At 39.7% G+C, this 22,482-nt stretch overlaps 1 protein-coding gene across 2 annotated transcripts in view; it reads right to left on the bottom strand.

The window, feature by feature from the left end:
* PDZRN4 (PDZ domain containing ring finger 4) overlaps positions 1–22,482 on the bottom strand; it is a 247,638-nt gene that overhangs the window by 30,467 nt on the left and 194,689 nt on the right. For both annotated transcript variants that reach the window (XM_062612315.1, XM_062612320.1), the window contains 2 exons: positions 13,049–13,302; positions 11,375–11,477 (listed from right to left, as the gene is read on the bottom strand). In XM_062612315.1, the coding sequence (XP_062468299.1) occupies positions 11,375–11,477; positions 13,049–13,302 (357 nt within the window). The remainder of the gene's footprint in view (positions 1–11,374; positions 11,478–13,048; positions 13,303–22,482) is intronic.

The following is a 22,482-nucleotide window of genomic DNA, read 5'->3' as shown; positions in this document are numbered from 1 at the left end:
CTTCACATTTGGACACTTTTGACAAAAAAAAAAAAAGTAATATTATTCCTATCTGAAGAAAAAAAATATCCGACTTTTTATTAAAGTGCCTATCCTGAGCGCCATATTGAAACTCCTTGGCTATCAACATTGAAAAATAAGAGATACAGCTAAAGAATCACTGGTCTGAGCCATTTAAGGATGGGGGAACCTCTTAAAACTTTACCAGTCCAGTTCTTCTGGTTTTGGGGCTTTTCAAAACTTGTTCCCCAACCTGTTTTCCAATGAAAATGGCTTTGAAATAAAATGTTAGAATGAACCTTCTCTTGGTTATCAGTGCTCCATGTCTGGATAGAAGTCCATTAACTAATTAGGGGGCTGGAGAACGTCTCCTACAAGGGGAGGCTGGGAGAATTGCATTTGGTTAGCCTTTTGAAGAGAAGCTATCTTCTTAATAAGATCTTATTGCTTTCTTCCATTACCAAATGCTAGGGTCTAGAGAAGTCAGAACCAGGCTCTTCCTGGACATGCATCATGATAACCACATGAGACAACAGACATGAGTCGCTACTCAGGAAAATCCAAGTAGATATTTAGGGAACTGCTTCTTACCAGTCAAACACTGGAACAGTTGTCCAGAGACCTTTTAGACTGTATACTATAAAACATAACCAGCTGTAACTGTATCAGCTATATAATCAGCATCCATTTCTTTGCTCCTTTATGGCATGCTGTTTTTGTAATTTCTGGACTTGCCTCAAATCATGGTACCTGAAAGCAGCTTGGAAAATTTAATGGTGACATCTGCTAAAGGGAATGTGATGATATTAGTACATGACATCAGGCTAAGATCTTTATAGTGACTTCTACTTTTCTGTTTGCCATTCACTGTGTTGGAGATTATGGTCTGGAAGGGATCCAACATCTTCAAAAGCTCTATGTACTTGGAAAACCAGTCTTCACACTTGAGACTGTCAGATCTATCCTTCTCTGTCCATGAATGACCTCTTTGATACACCATTAACCTTCTCAGGAGAAGACCCCAGTGTGTGCAGTGCTCCAGACTCTAATGGTATAAACCAACTCAAATATGACATGCTTCAAAGGGTAAAGGAAAACCTGTTAGAAGTAAGAATTCCGATAACATCGGGAACTTCAAGTCTCCAGAAGATTGCTATTTCCCTTCCAAAACCACATGTGCTACAGCTGTTTCTAAACCCAACTCCAAAGTCTCCTAAGTTTATCAAAAAGCCCCTTCTGAGCTCAGAGCTCTTTCTAGACTGTAGCAAGTGCCTTCTCCTAGCCAACAAAGTCCAGAGGTTTACGGGCTGTCACAGCTGCAGTTCAAATCAGCCGAGAATCACTTGGTGTAATTAGTTTTCACTTTTCACAATAAATTTCACCTACTGCAGGTAAACTCGTACTTTATTTTTGCTGTATTTCAAAATGTTACTGCCCAGCACTTGGCTCTGTAAACATCATTATTACTGCTGCCTGCCTGCTTTGTGCCTGAAACGTGTCAGAAGATTTATCTGCCTCATCAGCACTTTCTAAACACCCAGGCAGCCAATCGAAATGGGGAGGCATAACAGATGTGCCAACATCTGCTGCAGTGAGCATTTATCTGGACAGCAGAACACGTAGCTGTAGATTCAAACTCCTAACCAGTCACAATTCCACACGTTTGGACAGCCTTGATCTACAACTGTGTGAAGGATATTTTGGAATATTAATTAAAATCAAATTGAAAATGTAATTTTTCAGTTTTAGACAGCTGTGAGAACTATACCTTCCTGTAATTCAGTTTATGCCTTTCAGAAGCAGAAAAGGCAAAATACTATGAAAAGGCTAAATTTAAAGTTGAGCTTGTAAAATTAGAAATTCTTGGAAAACATCATTCTAAAATTCGACCCCATCCATACTCGTTTAGTTTGAGACATATATGTGCTAAGATATGTATAGCTGAAATACGCAAATTTTAATCACATACATGTGCCTATAAATCAAGCACATGAAGCGATAGGCAATGACTTTTAAAATACATTTTTATTTTTCTGGCACCAAAGTGAGGTCTACGGGCACCATATCCATGCTGAGTTTCAGCTGTTCAAACTTCTGTTGCACACGGAAATGTCCTCCACCCCCAAACGCATACTTGGATAGATTGATGAAATCATGAAATGAAATACAAAGCGAACTCATCATCTATTTTTTTGATGCGCAATACAGTTTCACCTGTATTCCTGCTCACCAAACCATGCCCTCCAGGAATGACTATCACATTCTCTTTGAAGAGCTGCCTCATTAAATAAAAAAAGCAAACTTCCAGAGAAAAGACCTCTCCTGCTTTTTTGATTTCTCCTCTGAAGGCTCAGCATGCATAATATTGAAACCTTGTTTAAAGTACATTTTCTTGTAAAAGGTTCCCTCTTGTTAGGGGGATTCAGCCCTTGCTTCCAGTGCTCTTGAATTTCCTAGGATTTGATTTCCTAAGCTGTAAAATAGTGACATTATAACGCCTGGTTAATGTGAGTTATTTTTAAAAGAATATGTAAAAGAAATTATTTTCTCCCATCTTTTCTCTGTGTAGCTAGATTCCATGTTTCCAAGATAGACTACACAAACTTTCAAGCAGAACACATATGAAAAATAGCATTAATAAAACTGTTAGAAACATTTTCACTGTAAAGCATATGTAGGGGAACATGGTATTATAATATAAAAACTGTCTGAACAAAGCATTTCTCTAAACCAGAAGATTTATAATCCACAGATTACCATAAATATTAAAATATTGCCAGCTCCTTTTTCTTCCTTTGCTGAGAGAAAAAACACATAATATATGTTGCAATGTTCCCCAACAATAAGGTGCTGCTAAACTAAGCTCACTTTTCTTCATTTTCCTGGAAAAATATAACCTCTGACAACAAGGAAAAATTTTTATTAGCTTTCAGGTGAAGTGAGGAGTAATCCTGTGTTTGTTTTATGAAATCAAACAAAATGAATATCACTGACTTGATATATTTTCCTCCTGTTTTAAAAACACAATAAATGGTAATAACTTTGATAAATTTGCCCATGTCAGTTTTGTGTCTTTTTCTCCCCAATGTCTCATGATCCTCTGTAGTTGTGGACACAATTCAAATTCTTACATTGGGATATTCATTACTTCGGGAAGGTGAGATGATGGCAACTTATCTGCTTTGAATGTCAGAATTTTGTGATGCCATCCAGTAACCCACTCCAAATTAACAAACAACTGTGGAAAAAAAAACCCTGACATCCTCTTCCATCTAAACAATCCAATGACTCGCAAAGAAGAGTGATTTAATGGCCAAAAAAGAGATGCATTACAAGTAAAGGCTCCTGGGTTTTACTGCCAGTTCTGTTACTGACTGACTTGGCAAGTCTTTCAATAAGCCTGTCCTTAGTTCACCTCCTTGTGAATTCCTGTAGCAATACAGGACATAGTAAGACTGAAGAACCTCAGTGGAATGGTGTTAAGTTTAATTAACTTATACTTGAAAAGTGACTTCAATTCTTAAAAGACAGATGAAAACATAAAAGGAAAGACTGCTCCTTTTGCCACTCCTTTGCTCATTTGCAGCATGCAATGGCCACAGTTAGGGAGAAATTACATATTTATTGTTGTCTATGTGTAAATTATGCTGACTTAAACCCCCAGGCATTTTATAAATAAAATTGCCAGTGAAATACATAATCTTGTGCTGTAGTGCACCAACTGCATGCCTGAAGAGTCTTCTTTCACAGTGTTATCCAAAGAATTACAGCAAAAAAATATTTCAGTGACACTTCTCCATTTTAACCGTGACCTTTCCCATTCTTAGTCCATAGTGACAGTCAGCTGGATCACAGGCCAGGTGTTAACAGCTCAGAACTCCATCTGAGATAAAAGGAAAAAAAGTCTCGAGGAAGGGTTTTAGAACCTGATCACCATTGTGTTTTCTCAGGTGCAACTGAAAGAACCCTAATAATCTGCTTGTCCAGGAAACGTTCCCACATACTTTGCAATTAATAGCATTATAATATAGACCATTTTTTTTCCTTTGGATATGGATAATACAACAGGTAGGAATGGAAAAACCCCCACAACACAGACCTCACAAACCAGGTCTTTCCTAGCACAGATCACAGGAACACACGTACTTGTTCCCTTCCTTCAAGATACTTCTTAACAGCAGATGCTATATAATACTAAGAATTGACACAGGAGATCAGTATAATGGTGTCAGTGAAATGTCTCTATACCATGCAGCATCCACGATTCAGCCATAATTGCTAGGCAATTATGGACTGATAGTCAGAAAATAAACATAATACATGAAGTCCCCAGTCTACCTCAGCTCACTCTGAGCTGTCAGATCAGTCCCTTCACCATAACAGCAGCTGCATAAGATAGGGCAAGTGGTGAGAAATATCTGCCTTTCCTCTGGAAATCTACATACACTTGCCAACAAGCCTTTTCATGTCCCCCTTACCACACCAGTCAATTCTGATGACAATGGGAAGACACAATGTCCACCATTTCAGCTCTCCGACAATGCAACACCCATGTCTCTATTACAGTCCTTATTTCCCGAAGCCTTCTCTTTTAAATTACATCTGGTGGCTGCTGAATTAAAAACCTTCCTTTTATTTGCTAAAGGCTTTTTCTTCGTGATTCATCCCAAGTTTTAAAAAGTTCAGGGAAAAACGAATCCAATTTTGGCAGGAAATACAGAAGAAACAAGTACAATCTGACAGCAAATCACAGAGGTATCATAGTGGTCCTACCCCTGTCATCCAACCTGAACGTGGCTGGAATTTGGTTTGGATGATCCCTGCTCAAACAAGGTTTCTCTCTCTCTCTCTCTCACCCATTTATGCTATTAAATGAAAACCATTAATTAAATAGCTATGCAGAGAAATTCCATAGTACATGTAAGGAATTTCTAGAAAACTGCCATCTAAGAAATGTTTTCCATTTTGGTGGTTACACATCCAGCTTCTGGGTCAGCTTCGTTGTAGAGAAACACTCATTGGGTGACAAAACAAAAGAGCCTGACTGCAGAGATAGGAAATACTGGCAATGTGTGCACAGAAGCTGTTTCCATAAAAACTGTTTATTCAGGTGTTAGCAATTGAAGCGGGAGCTCCAATTGCACTGTGGCAAGTGCCTGTAATGCTCACACAGGGGTGTTTGCAGGCTATCACAGCTCTGGAGGGAGCTGTTACAGGCTATCAGCTCAGTAATCCTCATGTTAAAAAGGCCCTAAATATGTATTTACAAGATAGACAGATCCGTTTGGTTTAGTGGTTAAATAATCCAAGTGTTGAAAGGGCCTTTTATATGAATTTGCAGGGCAGGCAGGTCTCTGTAGGCCTATCGCAGCAGTGGTGGGTCTTTCACAAAGTCAGCAGAGACCATGCTTTAGTGGCCCACGAGGGCCTCAACCCACAAATGCTTATGTGTTCAAGTAACTTTACTCAGATAAACAGCCTCACTCAGGCTGCTAAACTGAACAAATCTGCTTCTTCTTTTTCTTTAAGGGAAAAATACCAATAAAATCAGTAACTTCAAAAGCCTAACATCACAGAAATGGGAAATGTGAATTTGTGTCTCAAACACCTTCCCCCATCATGATGGGATGAGTGTTACTGCAAGAATAAATGAATGCATTACCACTGCACTGTACCTGCTGCAATGCTCAGACACGTAAGAGAAAGGAAGAGAACAGGGTAAAATTCACACCTATGGGAGTTTTAAGCGTTCAGTGAAGTCTACACAAAACCTTACTCATGACCAATTCCCAAGGTTTTTTAGCTTTTCACTCTTCAAAGACAATTTTTAGTCATTTGTGAAAACAGCCAACAGCATCTGATCCAGAAATGCTCAGGTCAATAGGAAACCTTTGCAATTTCAGTGAGTATGGATGAGGTTAGTGGCAAACTTAAAGGACTAATCTACATTTACAGTTAACAGATTTATGAGTGCAAATACTTAACAAAACATTTAAATGAACGGCTGTGCAAACCCATAAATTAGCACTTACATTCAGCACGCACACACACACATTTTTTTCCCTATTCCGTCTGAAAATCTCTCCCTTGGATCTACAAAGCAGAGCATGAACTTACAAATATTCAGTTTTGCCCTGAGGTGTTAACTAACCCTGAGAACACTATGGGTCGCTCCACTTTAGAGGAGATACTGCTGATGGAGTAAAGTAACTTTCATATGAATCTTCTAATTTCTGTTTCTTCTGAACCTTCTAAGTCCTGTTTTCCAGAGCACAGGAGGAATCAAAACAGCATGTGTGTAGTTTCTAACTTATGCTCCAAGTTTCACAGAGGCATCGGGTGGGAAAAACGCCTTTTCACACAGCTTTTTCTCAAAATACTATGCTCTTTTGTGGCTGCTGTTTCCTGCAGGACCTCTGATCCTTTCACTGTCTGGACGCAAAAGGCTTCATAAAAACCGACCACAGAGATTTCACCTGCGCATGCCTCATGTGGTTGTCTGTTGATCTAGTGACATGCATTAACGTCCTGAGTGAAAACATAAAATAAGAAACTCAGTGGTTTCTAACACCTTAAGTGAGAGCATCAGAGAACCTTGTAATTTCATATAGGGTCAACTCAACCCTTAGCAATTTCTTCTGGGTACTGGTCTTAATACTGCTTAATATTGCTTAATGACTTAATTTGTCAACATTGGCATTTGCACGCATTAAAACTCGAGTCATCAGACACAAGCAGGCTAATGCAATGGCTGCCATTCTGCCTTTTTCACTCTGAAAATGTTAATCCTGGTATGGTTGATGTGGTTTTCCAGGCTCCTGCAAGCTATGTTATGGTACTGGTGCAGTCATTTGTGCCTGTGCCTAAAAATGAGAACAATCAGAGATGGTAAGTCTTTTAGACAATTATGCTGGTCTTCATAGCACATCCACATCAACTAACACCCAACATCCCTCCAAAACCCTTCCCTCAATTCTGAGAGCAAACTTCAGCCTACTCTTCCTCATATATGCAAAAACAGTTACCTCAGCCCACTGCTATTCCTTCTCAAGCATGTCTACTTTTGCTGTTTGTAAGAAGCATTCAGGTAGAAATAAGAATCTTTTCCTGTCTCAGACATAGGAGATTTTAAAAGCTGTAATTCTGTAGAGATGTTGGCTCTCACAGCAGAAAACTTCCTGTTTTGCTTTTGCTCAAAAGCTATTTCAGTACACAGACAGTACGAAGGTCTCTGCCCTTGGATAAGGACCTGTTGACTGAACAACACTACCTGCTGGCGCCTGCTTGTAACATCTGATTTTCTTCTGCCACTCTTATTGAAAGGCAGTCTCCTCAGACTGAATAACACCAGACATCAATGACACTTTCTTTTGTCCAGCTTTGCCTTTACAATATCCTTCAGGTTTTTTTTTTTACCTATTTTTTTCACTATTCCACCATTTAAGTGACATTAATTTCTGTATTACTGCCAATGTTCCAAACCAAGTATATGATGTTTCTTTCTCCTGGATAGTAGAATCAGAAATACTGTTAAAGAAATGCATGCCCATTAGCTTATTTACTCTTCTCTAGCACCAATATCCTCTGTTGTTCTTACAAGGGCAAATTTTAAAGCCATGTTTAACAGAGATTTACTGGCTGTAATACTTTTATCCCTTTCACCTCATTGGTAACAGAGGGTGTGAGGTATACTCTAACATCACATGATGCAATTCCAGCAGCACAACAGCCACTCACAGCCAGATTGTGTGGGGTTTCCCTGAATATCTTTGGCTTTCTTTCAGTGATATTGACTGCAAGTCCAACTGAGCATTAACAAATTGGTCAATTCCTGCTTTATCTTAAAAGTCCTCATGGGTATCTGGCTATGCCAGAATTGCAAATCTTTTGATCTCTTTCTGCCAACACTGACTGATGCTAGCTCCACTGTCCTAATATCTACCAACAATTCGGATTCCTTTTAGACAAGTTCTGCAGCAGCAACATAAGGATGCTCAAGTTGGCTATCAGCAACCCTCCAGCTTCGTCATGTTCCCAGCCATTTGTTTACAGTATGGTACTGTATGGAGCCTAATGAGCCTCCCAGGGAGTTCATTCTTCCAAGACAATTGGCTCATACTTGAGTTCATTGCACTGTGACAATCTGAGAGGAACCCACTGGGTTTTTCTAGCTTAAAAATGGAATGGAAGAGTCTTGTAAGTGTCTAAGCCTACCAAATCCACTGGCAAGTGTAAGTCCACATCCCCAGTGCTGGCTATCATATGTGATCCTCCTACACATAGATGATAACTCAGGTACTTAAACACCACAGTATACCTGTAAGCAAGTTCCAAGCTGATCAAAGCTTTCCAGGACATTCCCTTTCTTGGAAAACATTCTTGTTTATAGCACCTCAGTTGCTAGCCATCTGATTTCCTTACTTCATTTGGCTGAGTATTTCACATATGTGTCTCAGAACTCATGCACTTACAAACAATTTCTAGGAAATAATGAGGTGTTGGCCTAGTTCCTTTTGTACTCACTATCTTCTTTCAATTCTTTTCTGAAATCCTCACATTTGGCTTTGGATCCACTAAAAAAATTATTAAGTTTGCCATGGAGACCTGTAAGCTGTACAGAGCAACGGGAATGCAACTGCACCGTGCTTCTGACACCAGGTAGGTTTTTTGCTGTGTGTGATTAGTTAAGTTCACAGCAGAAAATTGTTGTGAAGGAAAAAACAATGATAAAATCATGGAGCACTGATACAATTTTCCTTCTACAGAAGACATAGTAATAACAACAAGCCTGTTTCTCCTAACACAGGAGAACTCAGATGGTGGGAGAGAGAGAATGCGCTGTGCTTCTAACATCCAGCCTGCAGCCTGCAGAGCGCCATGAGCAGAGCTTCTGTACCCTCTCTTCTTGCTACTTGCACCCTTAGATGGTTGATGGATAATGCTGATTTTATAAGTTGCTGTCTTCCCAAGTACTCGAACATTTTTCCTTCCCTGATGCTGCTGCCACCAGCACAGCAATTTGTGGAGCTCTACTGGAAACTAGATCAGCAGATGGGCTAGGTTAAAAACAACCCTTCTAAAAATCTGTTTGTTTGTGGGTTTGGTTTTTTTTTTAATATTGGATTACTTCTCACATCTGATTCACAAAAGGAAACGCTGGCATAACTGAGGGGTCAGAAAACACAAGGGTAAGGGTGGGACTGAGTGGTCACAGCAGGGTGACCACTAAGTCAATACTGTGGTAGAGACCCTGACATTGGACCATAGCCTCTGCTCCACTCACTGTCCTGCTGTTTCTCACCTGGATTGGCAACATCAGATGATAAATCCCTTTTGACTCTGTCCTTTATGAGACTATTTTTTTAATGCAGATATCTATCTCTGGGGACAATGCTATCAATTTTTCCAGCTCCCTAGCTACAGCAAGGGAGCTTAATAATATCTTATAAGGACCTGAAATAACAGATAATAAAACCAGTGAGTAACCTAAATCATAGTATTACTACACAGGCTTAAATTTTGGGAATGTCTTTCATGTCTAGAGATCTACTAGTTAGAGCATCCAAGATGTGTTTGTGTCTCCTTCAAAACCTTCGTATTTAGTAGAAAGCTGCTTCTCAAAGAAAACCAAACAGTTCCCTCCCTATATAAATTTCACATGAAACACTTTATTTCAGTCACTCAGTGAATTTGCCTTGGGCAACTGAACCACAGTCGACAGAAAATTAATGGCTACGATGGTGTGATTAGCAGAGATTACAGGCAACTGAGAACCTGCCCAAGTATTTGCCATTGTCACAATACTTATGCCAACTATTATTATGGATTAATAATGTTCATAAAGAGGACCTGATTCCACCAGGTAGACTCTTTAAAACTGTTAGTATTTGAGTATGTCCTGATATTCTGATTAAATGGTGAAAATTATATAATCTAACCGCTTTGAAAGATATTTTCCCTAGATGCTTACCATACTAATTTATTTAACAATTACTAGAAAAATAGTCCCTGTTACATTTAAGGAAGAAGTAACATAAACACACTTGACAGAGAAATTTAATATTATATTACACATGGAGAGTTAAACCAGAATTTAAGCTCTGAGACCTTTGTGCTGTGAGATACCATACCAAAGCCCAACTGGGAAGAAATAATGATTTCACTAATCCCTAGCAATGATTTTTTGAGGAGTTCAAATAAAAGTTTCCTTGTTCTGATTGAGATTCCCTAAGCAGATATTATTTGATTTTTCGCCTTCCTGGGGGAAGAGCTTCATAGTCCTCAGGCTGTCAGAAGAAAAGAACAATAAGCTGAACTTGCAATAGAGCATTTTAGCCGCTAAAGACACGACAGAAGTGAACACACGGCATATTTGCCAAAGCTTTTGCCATTAATTTCGTTTCCAAATGTCAACCAGTTATATGAAACCTTTAAGAAGGTTCCTTAAGGGAGAGCAAACAAGATGATAGGATATTTAAAATCTTGTATTAAAGATATTTAATTATTTATAATCGCTAATTTAAAATACAGTAACTTGAACTTATGCAAAGACTCAGCACTATTTAATACTAAAAATAACCATCTGCTTCTATGCCTGACCCTACAAACGTTTTGTTACTGGGTGACAAAGTATGAAAAGCTAATGAATGGCAGACAAGAAGACTATTTAGAGATTGAAATGAAAATCTAATGAAGAGCAACATCACCAATCATGTTAAAACTTTGGGAAGCCTCACACAATGATTTTCCAGTAACTCTGAAACACATCCACCCTTGTCATTGGAGAGTACAGTACTTTAACAGCAAAGGCACACTTGTGATACAGAGCACAGTTTCCTGTAATTGCAATACATAAAATGACAAATATCAAAGAGCAAGTGATAAAAACTGTATTAATTTTCAAAGTTGTTGCCTGATCTTACAAACACTGAAGTACAGACCAGAATAACTGGAAGACTGATCTGTAAGGCATGAGACATAAGGTTAACTGATTCTTAAAATTAGGGGGAAAAAAAGCAATTAAGCTTCCAGTTTCAATTTTAATTTTGGAAAGGCTTGCTTTAGAGTGTTAAAACTGCAAAAGCAAAGCATCTGAGTTACAGTCTCCACTGCACAGAGAGGGAATATGTTTAATAAGCCCCCTGGACTTTTGCGTAGCCACCCACTGCAGAATTCTGCTTTCACATTTCACGTGTGTAGCCTAACCCCAGTAAAGCCTGTGACATTACACAGGTATGAAATAAAATAGCCTTTGGTGCCGATTTTTTAAGAAGAATTCCCACTCTCATTTTTCTCAGAGGAGCCTGCTGTCAGCTGTGCAAATATCATATCTATAATAACAGAAATAAAGGCTGCAGTGTGCCAGTGATCTTACCTCATACTCAAAGTCCTCTGCTCTATCTGCATCAGCAGGCAGGCTGGAAAGATACTCATTACCTTCATAAAATTCATGCTCCACTGGGTGAAGAGAATGGCAGCTATGTGGAACAAAGCATTACAACAACAATAGATGAGACAATAGTTTTTTTTTTTTAAATTAAAGAGTTATAAGAAACCCCCACTTCTCTGTAGTTTTCTCATCTCTGGAATGCTACTCAGAGTGGCCTGACAGCCTGAAAGAAACAATATGAAGCAGCAGCACAGGTTGTTTTCTTTCCAAAGGCTGATACTCCAGCTGAGTTAATTTTGCTGGGCTTTTCTTTTGTCAGATTTAAGGGTCTGTTTGGGCCAAACTACTTAATTATGACAATATGGGATTCCTTATGCTCATAAAGGTACCTAACTCCAGATTCATGTGCTGTGTCATGGCCAAGGGCAACTCACTAATTATCTGATTATAAAGTCTTGAACATCCACACTCTACAACCACACCAGGATCACAAATTTCTAAAGAACTATCATAAACCAACTCACATTATCCTATTCTGTTAATGTGATAACTGGGTGGTGAAGTGCATTTGAGTAGATGCACACTTAAAAATATCAGTAAACTGCACTTTTAAATGGGCTTAGAGCACAAAGAATAAAATCTTTACAATGTGCACTTAGATACAGATTTAGAACGAAGGCTGGATCCCAACCATGCAGCACCCAGTGTGCATTTATCTTAGTACAGGCAGGAAAATCTTCCCTATGCCGAGGATATCGGAACTTCAATCACAGTAGCACAGAGTTTAGTAATACCAGTAACAGCTCAAAAGTATACATGTATCACGCTCCTAGCAGGGCAGCAGTTAAGTGGTAAACTCAATCCACCATTTGGCTGACAAGTCCTCTCTGAGACAATCTACCAAATTTTCCCAGAACTTCTAGAAATGGAGCTACATCAAAGTCAAAAGTGGGATGTTCTCCATTAGCATCAGTTCTGCAGAGATGCATGAGATGCACGGCATGCCAGAAAATCAGTGGAAAAGCTCTAGGGCTATCACAGTTTTGCTGACTACAGACAGAGAGCAAGGGTCAACCACTAGATGCTGCTTGTGAGGTAGAGTCCAAGGAGGAAAAAGCCTACACCCTATTTCTGTATAAGCACCACCTGTTGGTGTTTGCATTCAATTCAGTTTCAAGGAACTCAACTGAGGGATAATATAATTCATACCATTTGCTGTACGACAGGTGAAATGGTGCTTTTGATCTCTGTATTTTTTTAGTTGTTTTGCTTTTAGATAAGGGGACCTTTAAATTAAATAATTTGTTTCTCTGATTTTTTTAGTAAGAAATTTGGAAGAACAGAAAGCAACAAGACAGCTCTTTCTAAACCTGATGAAGCCTTTTCGGTATTTTGGAACACAGAAGTGTTTTCCTTCTTGACTAGGGCTTAGCTGTTTGGATGATCAAACATATGAACACAAAGTAAACAAAATTCCTTCCTGTAGCTCTAATCCATGAACAGAGTTTAGGTAAACTGTCACTGAAGCCTGACTAGGACAGTGATTATCAACATTTAGAAATTATTTAAAGTGCTCCTGATGCTTTCTCAAGAGAAGGGTACAAGCCTACCCCTGCAACGCCCCAATCCTTCAGGCAAACAGCAGAAGATAAACCATACCTGTCTGAGAGTAGAAAAGGGCAGATATCAGGAACTGGTGGTGTGGAAGGCCTTAGTTTGGCCAGAGCCATAATGTGCTCAAAAGTGATGTCAGTCTGAGTGCTGGCATCCACAAGCCGAACGTCCTGAGCGCTACCATGAGCTTTGCTGACTGGGGCTCGTCGTAAAACCTGAACGACAATTGGCTCCTTGGCATTGCGAAAAGCTTCCACTGCCTCTTCATGAGTGGCCTTGGAGAGGTCCTTCCCATTGACCTAGAGAAAAACAAAAATACACCAAAGGTTACTCACAGAAGAAAAGACAGTATAATAATATGGGTGTAAAATATAGGGAGATGAACGATTTGTATACCGCATCAAGCCACATGCTGACTGGCCTGTACTTTGGCATCCATGAAAGAGGGAAGATAAAGCTGGGAGGTGAAAGAAATTCTTTAACCTTTACTAGAAATTAAAAATAGTTTGAACTCTTCCATAACGGTCCCAATAGAATATGAACACAGCAAAGAAATGACAGTATTTATAAAGGTCACTGGAAATTACTTCTCTCATGCTATTTTATTCACTTCAGAAAATACAAATAAAAGCAGAGGGGTGCCTTTAATTTTCAATTTCAGCATTTTCTGTGCCATGTAACTGTTTTAGAGGATTTCTGGCGCAGCATTGTTATTAATGCAGATGTCAATAAACATGTCGCTGATGTCTAGAAAGAAACAAGGCCAATTTTCAATGTTTTGTCACTTATCTGCTGTGGCCATTATACAGTCATTAAGACCAAAGATAGGAAGATTTGACTAACACAGTCAGCTGCTGAGAAATCTAAATCAAACAAACTGAAGAAACAATTTGCTATGAATAGACAAATAAACCAGAGAAAATCATGGTGGAAATGCAGCATAGCTTTGCAAAACTGAAAGGCTGTGGTGAAGTTTCTCTCTGGTACAGGCAAAGCAGCAAGGCAAACCAGACGAGATCAGGCCCTAAGGTAAGTTCATATGAATTCTCATGTTTAGGGCAAAATTGAGCCCACTACAAAATGCAAGTGCTATGGCAGTCAGTAGCTAAGCTTGTGGACACAGGCAACAAAAATACTATTCTGCTGTTTCCAAAGTAATGGGACTGCTGTTGACTGCAGCACAAGTCCTAACTGTTGTGAGCTACTGTGAGGATGAGATGACCCTGTGCTGGGGTATAAGGGCAGGGTTTTCTAGTAAGGACTGTGAGTAGCTGAAGGGTACCAAAACCTGACTCAAATTTATATCCCTTGGAAAATCTCTACTCTGGCAGCAAATCATAAGTAGGATTCTACTGCAAGTTCATGCCCAAATTAACTTTGTTGTATAGAAAATGAAGTCATGAAATTTCTGTGTAATGAACAAAATCTAAACCCTCCCCAGAAATGGGACAGACACCATAGCTGACTTTTCTCCAAAACCGGTTGAACCCAAAATTTCTGTGCCACATCACTCTTACGTTCAAGAAATTCTTGGAAATTTCTTGTCATAAAGGGAAAACGTATGAACAACACCAGCAAACTCAAAATTGCTTTTCAGACACCTTCAGTAACATTTTTAAGCTAGTCAGAAGTATTTGCAATCAAAAATGTCATATTTGAAGCAACATATGTAACCAGAGTTCTGTCTGTGTATGCGGATGGCTATGATACTGTTGACCATTAATTACATGTCTATATCAACTCAATACTTTCCCAGAGTACACGCTTGAGTACAAGGTAGAACCAGCTTTTCTCTCACACAGCATCCAAAGCAGCAGTGTTTTCATGGCTATGTTACTAACGAGGACATGCAAAACAGCCACACCATGGCATAGCTACCAATACAAAGGTCAGCTGATCTTTCTAGCAAACCCTGATGAGGGTTTAATCATCTGTGGTGATGAGAAGTCTAGAAATTATGTGAACAGGTTTCTATACATAAAAAAGCTCGAAATTCCCTGTGCTGAATGCCTGGGACCACCAGAAGTTCCGTACTACTGTAGCCTACACTGTGATCAAGTAATATGAATAGCAGCTATCTTGGTCATCTAAGTTTAATGCATATTATAGTTTCTCTAATGACTGAAGCCAAAAATGTGAAGACTTCATGTTAAAATTTAATCATTTAAATAATCATCCATCAAATTATAACCTTGGGTTACGTCAATTTAAGTTCCATGGGAAAATATCAGTGGTGTAGAAGAGGAAGGGACAGAGCAGTCAAAGAACAATTTATGTTATAAGAAAATAAATCAAATTTCTCCAAGGACTGAGCTTCTGCACACCTTCCCCAAATAGCACAAGTTATACTGCTAGGGTGTTTAAACTTAGCCCCGTATAATGGAGGCAATTAAGAGATAAAGCCTCCAGCCTGGATCTTCTAGTTAGTTTTCAGTTCAGCCCTTGCTTCATTCTTGCTTCTGAGATCCTATCAAGGACACAATTTTCCACAGTTTCTGCAGTTTTTATAACAAAAGAATCCTATAAGGCCTCTCATTCCTAAGGCCCTAGGAACAGGAAAATTACTTACCAAACCCTTTTAACACTTCAGATAAGTTTTGTATAACTGTAAGGTGTTTCTTCTAAAAGCAAATGCTTGGGAATAAATAACACATAGCACTGTATCAATTTTTTCCCTTCTCTATCCCAGCTGAACCACATTGGTTTTGGCACAAGCTGACCATTTAATCAGAGATCCACATCAGCAAGGCAAAAATACATTAGGATAGCATACCAAATATATTATGAGATTTTTTTTGAAAACCAGAAGCTCTATTTACTCACATCTGTCAATACTTACCACTTTTTCTGAGGAAATAGACATAAATTCACAACCATGCCATTTACATGCAAATTGTACTTCCAAAGAACTATAATATTTAAAAATCACATGAGTGTGAAAAATCACAAAAGTTACAAATTGTTATTTATCCTGGGAACCTATGGCTGCCCTCTGTTTTCATCTAAACGTCTATTTAATTTGAAGACTTTAAAAACATTCCATCCTTTATGTTGGCTTCTGATGAAATACAAGCACTTTGGAAACCCAATACTTGTTTAAATTGTCACTTGAAGTTCATCAACACATTTTGGCAATCTGCATAAAGGTCACCTAATTCATGAATGCCACCTTTCTCAAAAGAAAATCTATAGCTGAATTACTCTATGCTGGCAGCTGTCCTGCCCACTTTGGGTCTCAGAAGAGAGAATTTATTTTAAAACCTAAAGCCAATACTACAGATGGGGTTAGAGGCTCACTTCACATAGCTTTTTAAGGGCTTTCTGCCTCCTGCATCATCCCCCAACTTTACACTCACGTATAGTTATCCTGGGAGCCATAGACAGCTGAGCACTTATTTACAGCAAGCCACTTACAGGTTCTTAGTGGATGATTAAATAAATTTCTTGCCTCTGAAAGGTTACTTTCAGTGGAATCCAGGGTACTATTTTAAGTGGATAGAGAAATCAGTCACTTTTAACAGTCAACACAAAGACATGGGAATACATTTGTTGTAGCAGATGGGCTAATTAATCCACAAGCAAGTTGTGAATGTTAAGTAAAGAATATATCTTCTCTCATGTAAGCCATCCTCCTGCCCTGTTTGATTAAGCTTCTCTTTAATGAACACTCTTCCCCTGCTTTTGGACACACTGCAAAGTCTGGGCTACTTGTCAATGTCTCCCCCAGAGTGACTGGTGGCCACTGCCTGGGTTTTGGCTACTCCCTTTGGATTCCTGTTCTAAACCCAACCACATGCGAACCCTCATCATTATCAGAAAATAAACCAGCAAACAAATTTGTCTTTCATGCACAAATCAAATGACATTGGCCAACTGCCACTTCTAATGCCAGCACCACTGGGCTTATTCCCACTGATGCAGAGGTGGGCAGAAGAGAAGGAAAAAGGGACAGGACTAAACAACAAAACAGTGACTGTGAAAAAGAAAAAAGCAGGTGAATGGTTGTTAGGTTATCCTATGGATTCTACCAAAAAGAAAAGAAAAATCAGTTCTTTGAGAAGACTGCTTCCAGGATTTAAGTGTTAAGTGCCTGTGACTGAATGAAATAGACTTGTCTTCTAACACATTTTTGTTCTTGATAATTCCTTCTAACATTGCCCAGAATTTCTCCTATAGTCTTTGATTTCTCCATAATAAGAGGAAAAAAGAAAAAGGGGGAAAAATGGAAAAAAGATGTCATGTGAATGCAACCATCACAAATGGTGTCACATTAGCAGATCATGAGATAATCTATCCTCAGCAAAAACCCAGCATACACAAGTTGCAATATAAGATCAGATCTGCTGAAGTAAAATCCTTGGAGACCCTTCATTTAATCAGCAAAGACAAAGGAAAGAATAACCAGAGAGACCAGAGGGTTCTGCTAGAGCAGAGGTGTCCAGACATAATGGTTTCCTAGCAAAATGACAAGAGATGCTGTTTGACATGATGACAGAGTTCACACAAGGCTCGCTGTCCTAGGAGATTTCAACACCCATGCAAAAGATGTCTCTGACCTGACAGGTGCTAAATGTGCTCTCATCACAGCAGTCTCCTCACCTCCAATACTTCGCCCTCGATGCATCCAGGCTACAACAACCTGGGTACATCCCTGGATAGCAAACTGGCAGAAAGGATCAAACACTCTCCCTTAGTTTGACCAGTCCTTCTTTAGGATGGGAATTTGAGCCCTCCCTAACTGCAAGACACAGAAAAAGAACAAAACCAAAACCACCTTCCTCTCAGACTTACAGCTTCTAGCACATATAGGCTCTACAAAACTTCCACTGCTGAGGGCCACCTGCTGTGATGCTGCCGAGGCAGGACAGCAGGGCACAGGACATGTGAGCTACCAGTGACATGCGTGCTGCAGAGGACACTGCAACTCTTCTGTTAACGCAAATGTGATAGCTCATCTACAGAAAGGACAGTTGACATGCTGACTTTTAGGTTACAGTTCAGTACTAAGCTGCATTTCTTCAGCAAGTTAATCTGAAAGGTAGCTAATTCAGCCATTACCCAATATCACTATCTCAGTCAGGGTTCACGGAAGTTCAGTAAAAGGACAACTTTTATTATGCTGGTTAATGACACTTCCTCTTCCTTAGCCAGAAGAATTAAGTGACACTTGTTCCTAATTGATCCTTTGCTGCCCTGACTGCGAAATCTTGTCATCCCTCCTAAAAGTTAACACAAGCTGCTGAACATGCAGGGTCTGGCTGCTTCCCTCAGATATGAACCACAGGCTTGTAATGAGAATTACGTCTCCATTACCTGCAGAGCTGAAGTTTATCCTGTTGGATAGTTCGTGTAGCTGGTTCAACAGTACTGAATAGGCAATGTTCAGTACTTGCAGCCTTCTGTGCATTTCCCAGTATTTAGCAGAAATCTACTGGGGCTGAAAAGCCTATGGTTAAGTTTTAATCTAAGCGAGACAAAAGAAATGTTACAAAAAGTAGGAAAACAGAAATATACCTGTTTCTAGCCCACAAAGCTTCCTTCCAGAGAGAGATAACCCAGTGACTTCTTGGCAATTTTAATTACCAAAACAGCAGCTGTGGAAAAAAATGAACTCTTCTTTCAAGTGACCTCAAGACGATGCTTCATTTTGTCCGAATTGTTCATCTCAATCTATGCATCTGCGGGCAGGTCTGACAGCTGCAACACCTCTCTGTGAAGGACATCACACGTCCTCAAAAGACCCCTGCAAAGAGCTGGACGCTGCCTGAAAGTATTGTCTAACAAGCTATCCTAGGGAATTCAACAGATTTTTAAACTGGATTGGAGAAAGTGCCCCAGGTAGATGTACAGGGAATGTAGTTCTCATCACAACTGCAGTAAATTACAGTAAACTAGTGAGCAGGGTTTGTGTAGCTGTTTCAACAATACTGAATGGGCAACACCACCTTTAAGAGGAGGCTTGGGATTTTAAATTCCAAATTTATTGACTGCTTAATTGCATTTAAGGCATTGAGTATAGAAAAAGGATGGTGCTTTGGAAGCTTACCTATAATATGCTTCCAGCTGTGGTTAGGCACAATCATCATTCACCGCTAATGCCTTTGATCATTTCAATCTCCTCTAGCAGTGTATGGAAAAGTCCACCCTGGGAGACACCTTGACATTTCCATTCCTAAAGTCTCTTTGTGAATCTAGGCCCTCAGACATATTTCAAAAAAACCTGACTTGGATGCTACACCTCAGGATGCTCACACCTTCAGGATAACTATGCCTGCTCCAACAAGTTTAAAAGCACTGCTGAGTTAGCAGTTCCAATATATGGCCAAAATACGACCTGAAATCCTGCACCTCACGAGTCTTGACAGTCTGTGTAACTGGAGAATGCTCCTTCCACCTCTTCCTCACTATGTGTTAGACCAATTTATATCTCCTATAAATCCTTTCAAGTCCTTTGGTGCTAATGTTGTTTTTCAACATCAGAACAACTCAGAAAGGTCAGCTCAGAAAGCACAGCTCAGAACAAACAGCAACAGCTCAGAAAAGATTCACTTGAGTTTTGAAAGAGAACATACTATTATCTGCACTTCTCATGGTTTGTGCTATCTGTAATTCTCTTGGTTTCCGAATGAAATGAAAACATCAAATTAAATTTAAGAATCATTGCACTAGTTTCATAGTGAGCTGCCCAGAGACAGGTGCTAGTAGACATGTATTTGTGAGCAGTCCTTTTCTGACTCCCTCAATCTGCCCAGCAGACCTGTTACTAGTTGCTAGAGTTATCTTTCTTGCATCTCCTTCCAGTTGATATTCCTAGTCTCATTCTCCTTGCCCTCGCTTTGCTACCTCTGGTCTCCCTCTTCTTTAAGTGCAGAACCCTTTTTTGTTCCCCAGAGGTCTCCTTTCTCTCATTCCTGCTGATTCCAGCATCCTCCATCCTTCCTTTCCTGAACCCTTCTCCATGAAGACCTCCCGCTGCCCTCTCAATGAATCTGTCCCCTACCCATGGGATGTGAATGCTTGCACTTGTCATCCTCCCATGGTGACAGCTGGACAGTGTGAACACTCATGAGGTCTGCCTTCAGCAGCACCTCCTGGTACCAACACAAATGCTCAGCTAACCCAGATGGTGGTGTAACAAGGCTGGAGTGTGTTTACTATGCAAATTGTTTTCATATTGACAAACAATTTTTCTAATGATATTAGAAGTCTGCCTGAGGGCAATAAAGACCAAACTCGCTGTGGCATGCATAAAAAATGTTGAGTTACTTCTTGATACAATTAGACCATCAATTATTACATTAATCATTGCAAACTTTTTATATTTGTGGATAGGAGGTTATAAATGTCTCACAAGATCTACCACATACAGCAATCCCTTGATGGTGGGGAAAAATATAATCAAGGGCCACGGTGTGTGCTCAGAACAAATCATTTTTATCTCTAAGCCCCTGCACTGAATGCTGTGTTCTCCTGTGAACTTCATGGTGTCTCTGCTCTACCACAAGCTCACTCTGCAATTCATCTTCCAGGGTATACATTTTTCCCAGGGAAGAGGCACTTCAAAAGGCAGCTGCTACTACAAGTTTTAGGAAATCAAATTAATGACATTCTTTAATCATCTGCAATTCCCAAAGAATAATGGAAGAGGCTGAATAGCACATTTCAGGGCTCTGTAAATAACATGTAGTTGCTTTTTTTCCTTTTCAGAGAATCACATTCTACATTTCACTAACAAAAAAAATATCTCTTTCACCTCTACCCCCCCAGCCTTCCATGAACTCAGCCATGGCTAGCATCACCACATGATTGTTACACTTATCACTGTCATAACAATTCATCCACCTTCAGACGCCTGAAACTCCTGGTCTCCTCTGAACTGAGGAGTTTAAAAAGATAGATGGCTGCCTTCTGGCTAATTGTGGGAGTTCTTTCATTACTATAAAAAGACTTTTTATATCTCAAGTGACTTTATATGCAGTGAATAATGAGACTTAAAGTCTTTGGAAAGGAGTCCACTGATCAAATGCTAGGATAACTTATGGGCACAGTGACCTTTTCCACAGTAAGACACTCCAAACTGCTGCTGTTGGCATATTATTAAAATTCCCCATTTAAGGCATGCAGTTAAGCACGAGGCAGATTTTATTTTTTATTTTTAACCTCAATTTAAGGTAGCACAGCAGGAGATAGAGCTCTCCCAGAGAGCCAGCTTCCCCGGTCACAGCAATCCTCACCCCAGCAAGGCAGCACTTCTCTGCCAGCATGTCCACCAGCAAGCACCAGCACACTGGGCTGGCTCTTACAAACTGCAGAGAAGAGCAGCTGACAGCACATTGCTTCCAGTCTCTCTGGTAAACAGTTTTGCCTTGGCCAAGAGAGTGCTCCATGTGCCAGCATTCCACACAGCAAAACAGCAGCAATGTTATACCCAACATCAGAGCGCTGAGCCTGCTCCCAAGCCTGACCAAAACCTTGGCCAAGTCCCAGGTGCTGCCACACACGTAGACCAACCCAATGCCCTGCTGGGGTGCTAAGGTTAGGGTGCTTCAAAAAAGCACCTGTGCTTGCTTTTCTTTAATGAACATACAACAGACTTGCTCTACTTTAACATGCATTTCTTCCTGCGTATCTGGTTCAGTTTTTATCTTAAAGGAATAGAAAAGGCTCCTCCTCTCTTAAAATAAAACTTGGAGGTTCCCTTTCATTATTTTTCCATTCTTCTCTCATGCTGCCTCGACACTAATTTGACATTGTTGTTCTCCATTGATTTTCATGGCTTTACTCCAGAAGAAGCATATTGGCAACTTTTTTTTGGCACAGTAGTACGTGCAAAAATTCCTTCCAATTTTTATAGGACGAAACGTTTAAAAAATACTTTTGACAAGCCCACATGTGTTTAGATTCACTCAGCTGTGGGGACTGACACAGCAACAGATTACAATGAAGTTTAACTTCATCCTGCCTCTGGAACACGGCATATGGCAACTTCCTGCAGCTCTTTTTCAAAGAAGAAGAAAACGTGAATTCACTGATATGATAAAATGAAGCAAGCAATGCAGCCTTACCTGCCATTCAAAAGTCCATCAGATGCTTTTGTACCAGGAAGTTCCCAGTAGCTTGTGGTAAAGCTTAGCAATAGTTCTTATTTGAATGTCAAGAGAGCAGGTAATATTATCAATAGTGTGCTTGCACACATTTAGTTACACACAAAGGAAACTACATATAGATGCATAGAAAGGGATCTAATGAAACATATTTGTGTGTTTCTTCTCTTTTACTCCCCTCTCTCCTATTTCAATCCTCCTTTAAACGCTATTGAATCGTGTAGGATTACTTTATGTTTTCTACGAAGTGATGGCTTACTGCATTGACACAGATATTTGAAGATGTTTGTTTATAAAGTTTAATTGCTGCATTGCTTCTTAGCAGTAAAAAAGCTAAAGGATAATGGTAAGTGAATATCAGGACCTGCTTAATTA

The sequence above is a fragment of the Pezoporus occidentalis genome, unplaced genomic scaffold (genome assembly GCF_034315485.1).
Source record: "Pezoporus occidentalis ecotype Australia unplaced genomic scaffold, CSIRO_AGI_Poc_V1 ctg100, whole genome shotgun sequence".
NCBI lineage: Eukaryota > Metazoa > Chordata > Aves > Psittaciformes > Psittacidae > Pezoporus > Pezoporus occidentalis.
Note: the sequence above shows the minus strand (reverse complement) of the source record. Positions and strands in the feature narration are given on the sequence as shown.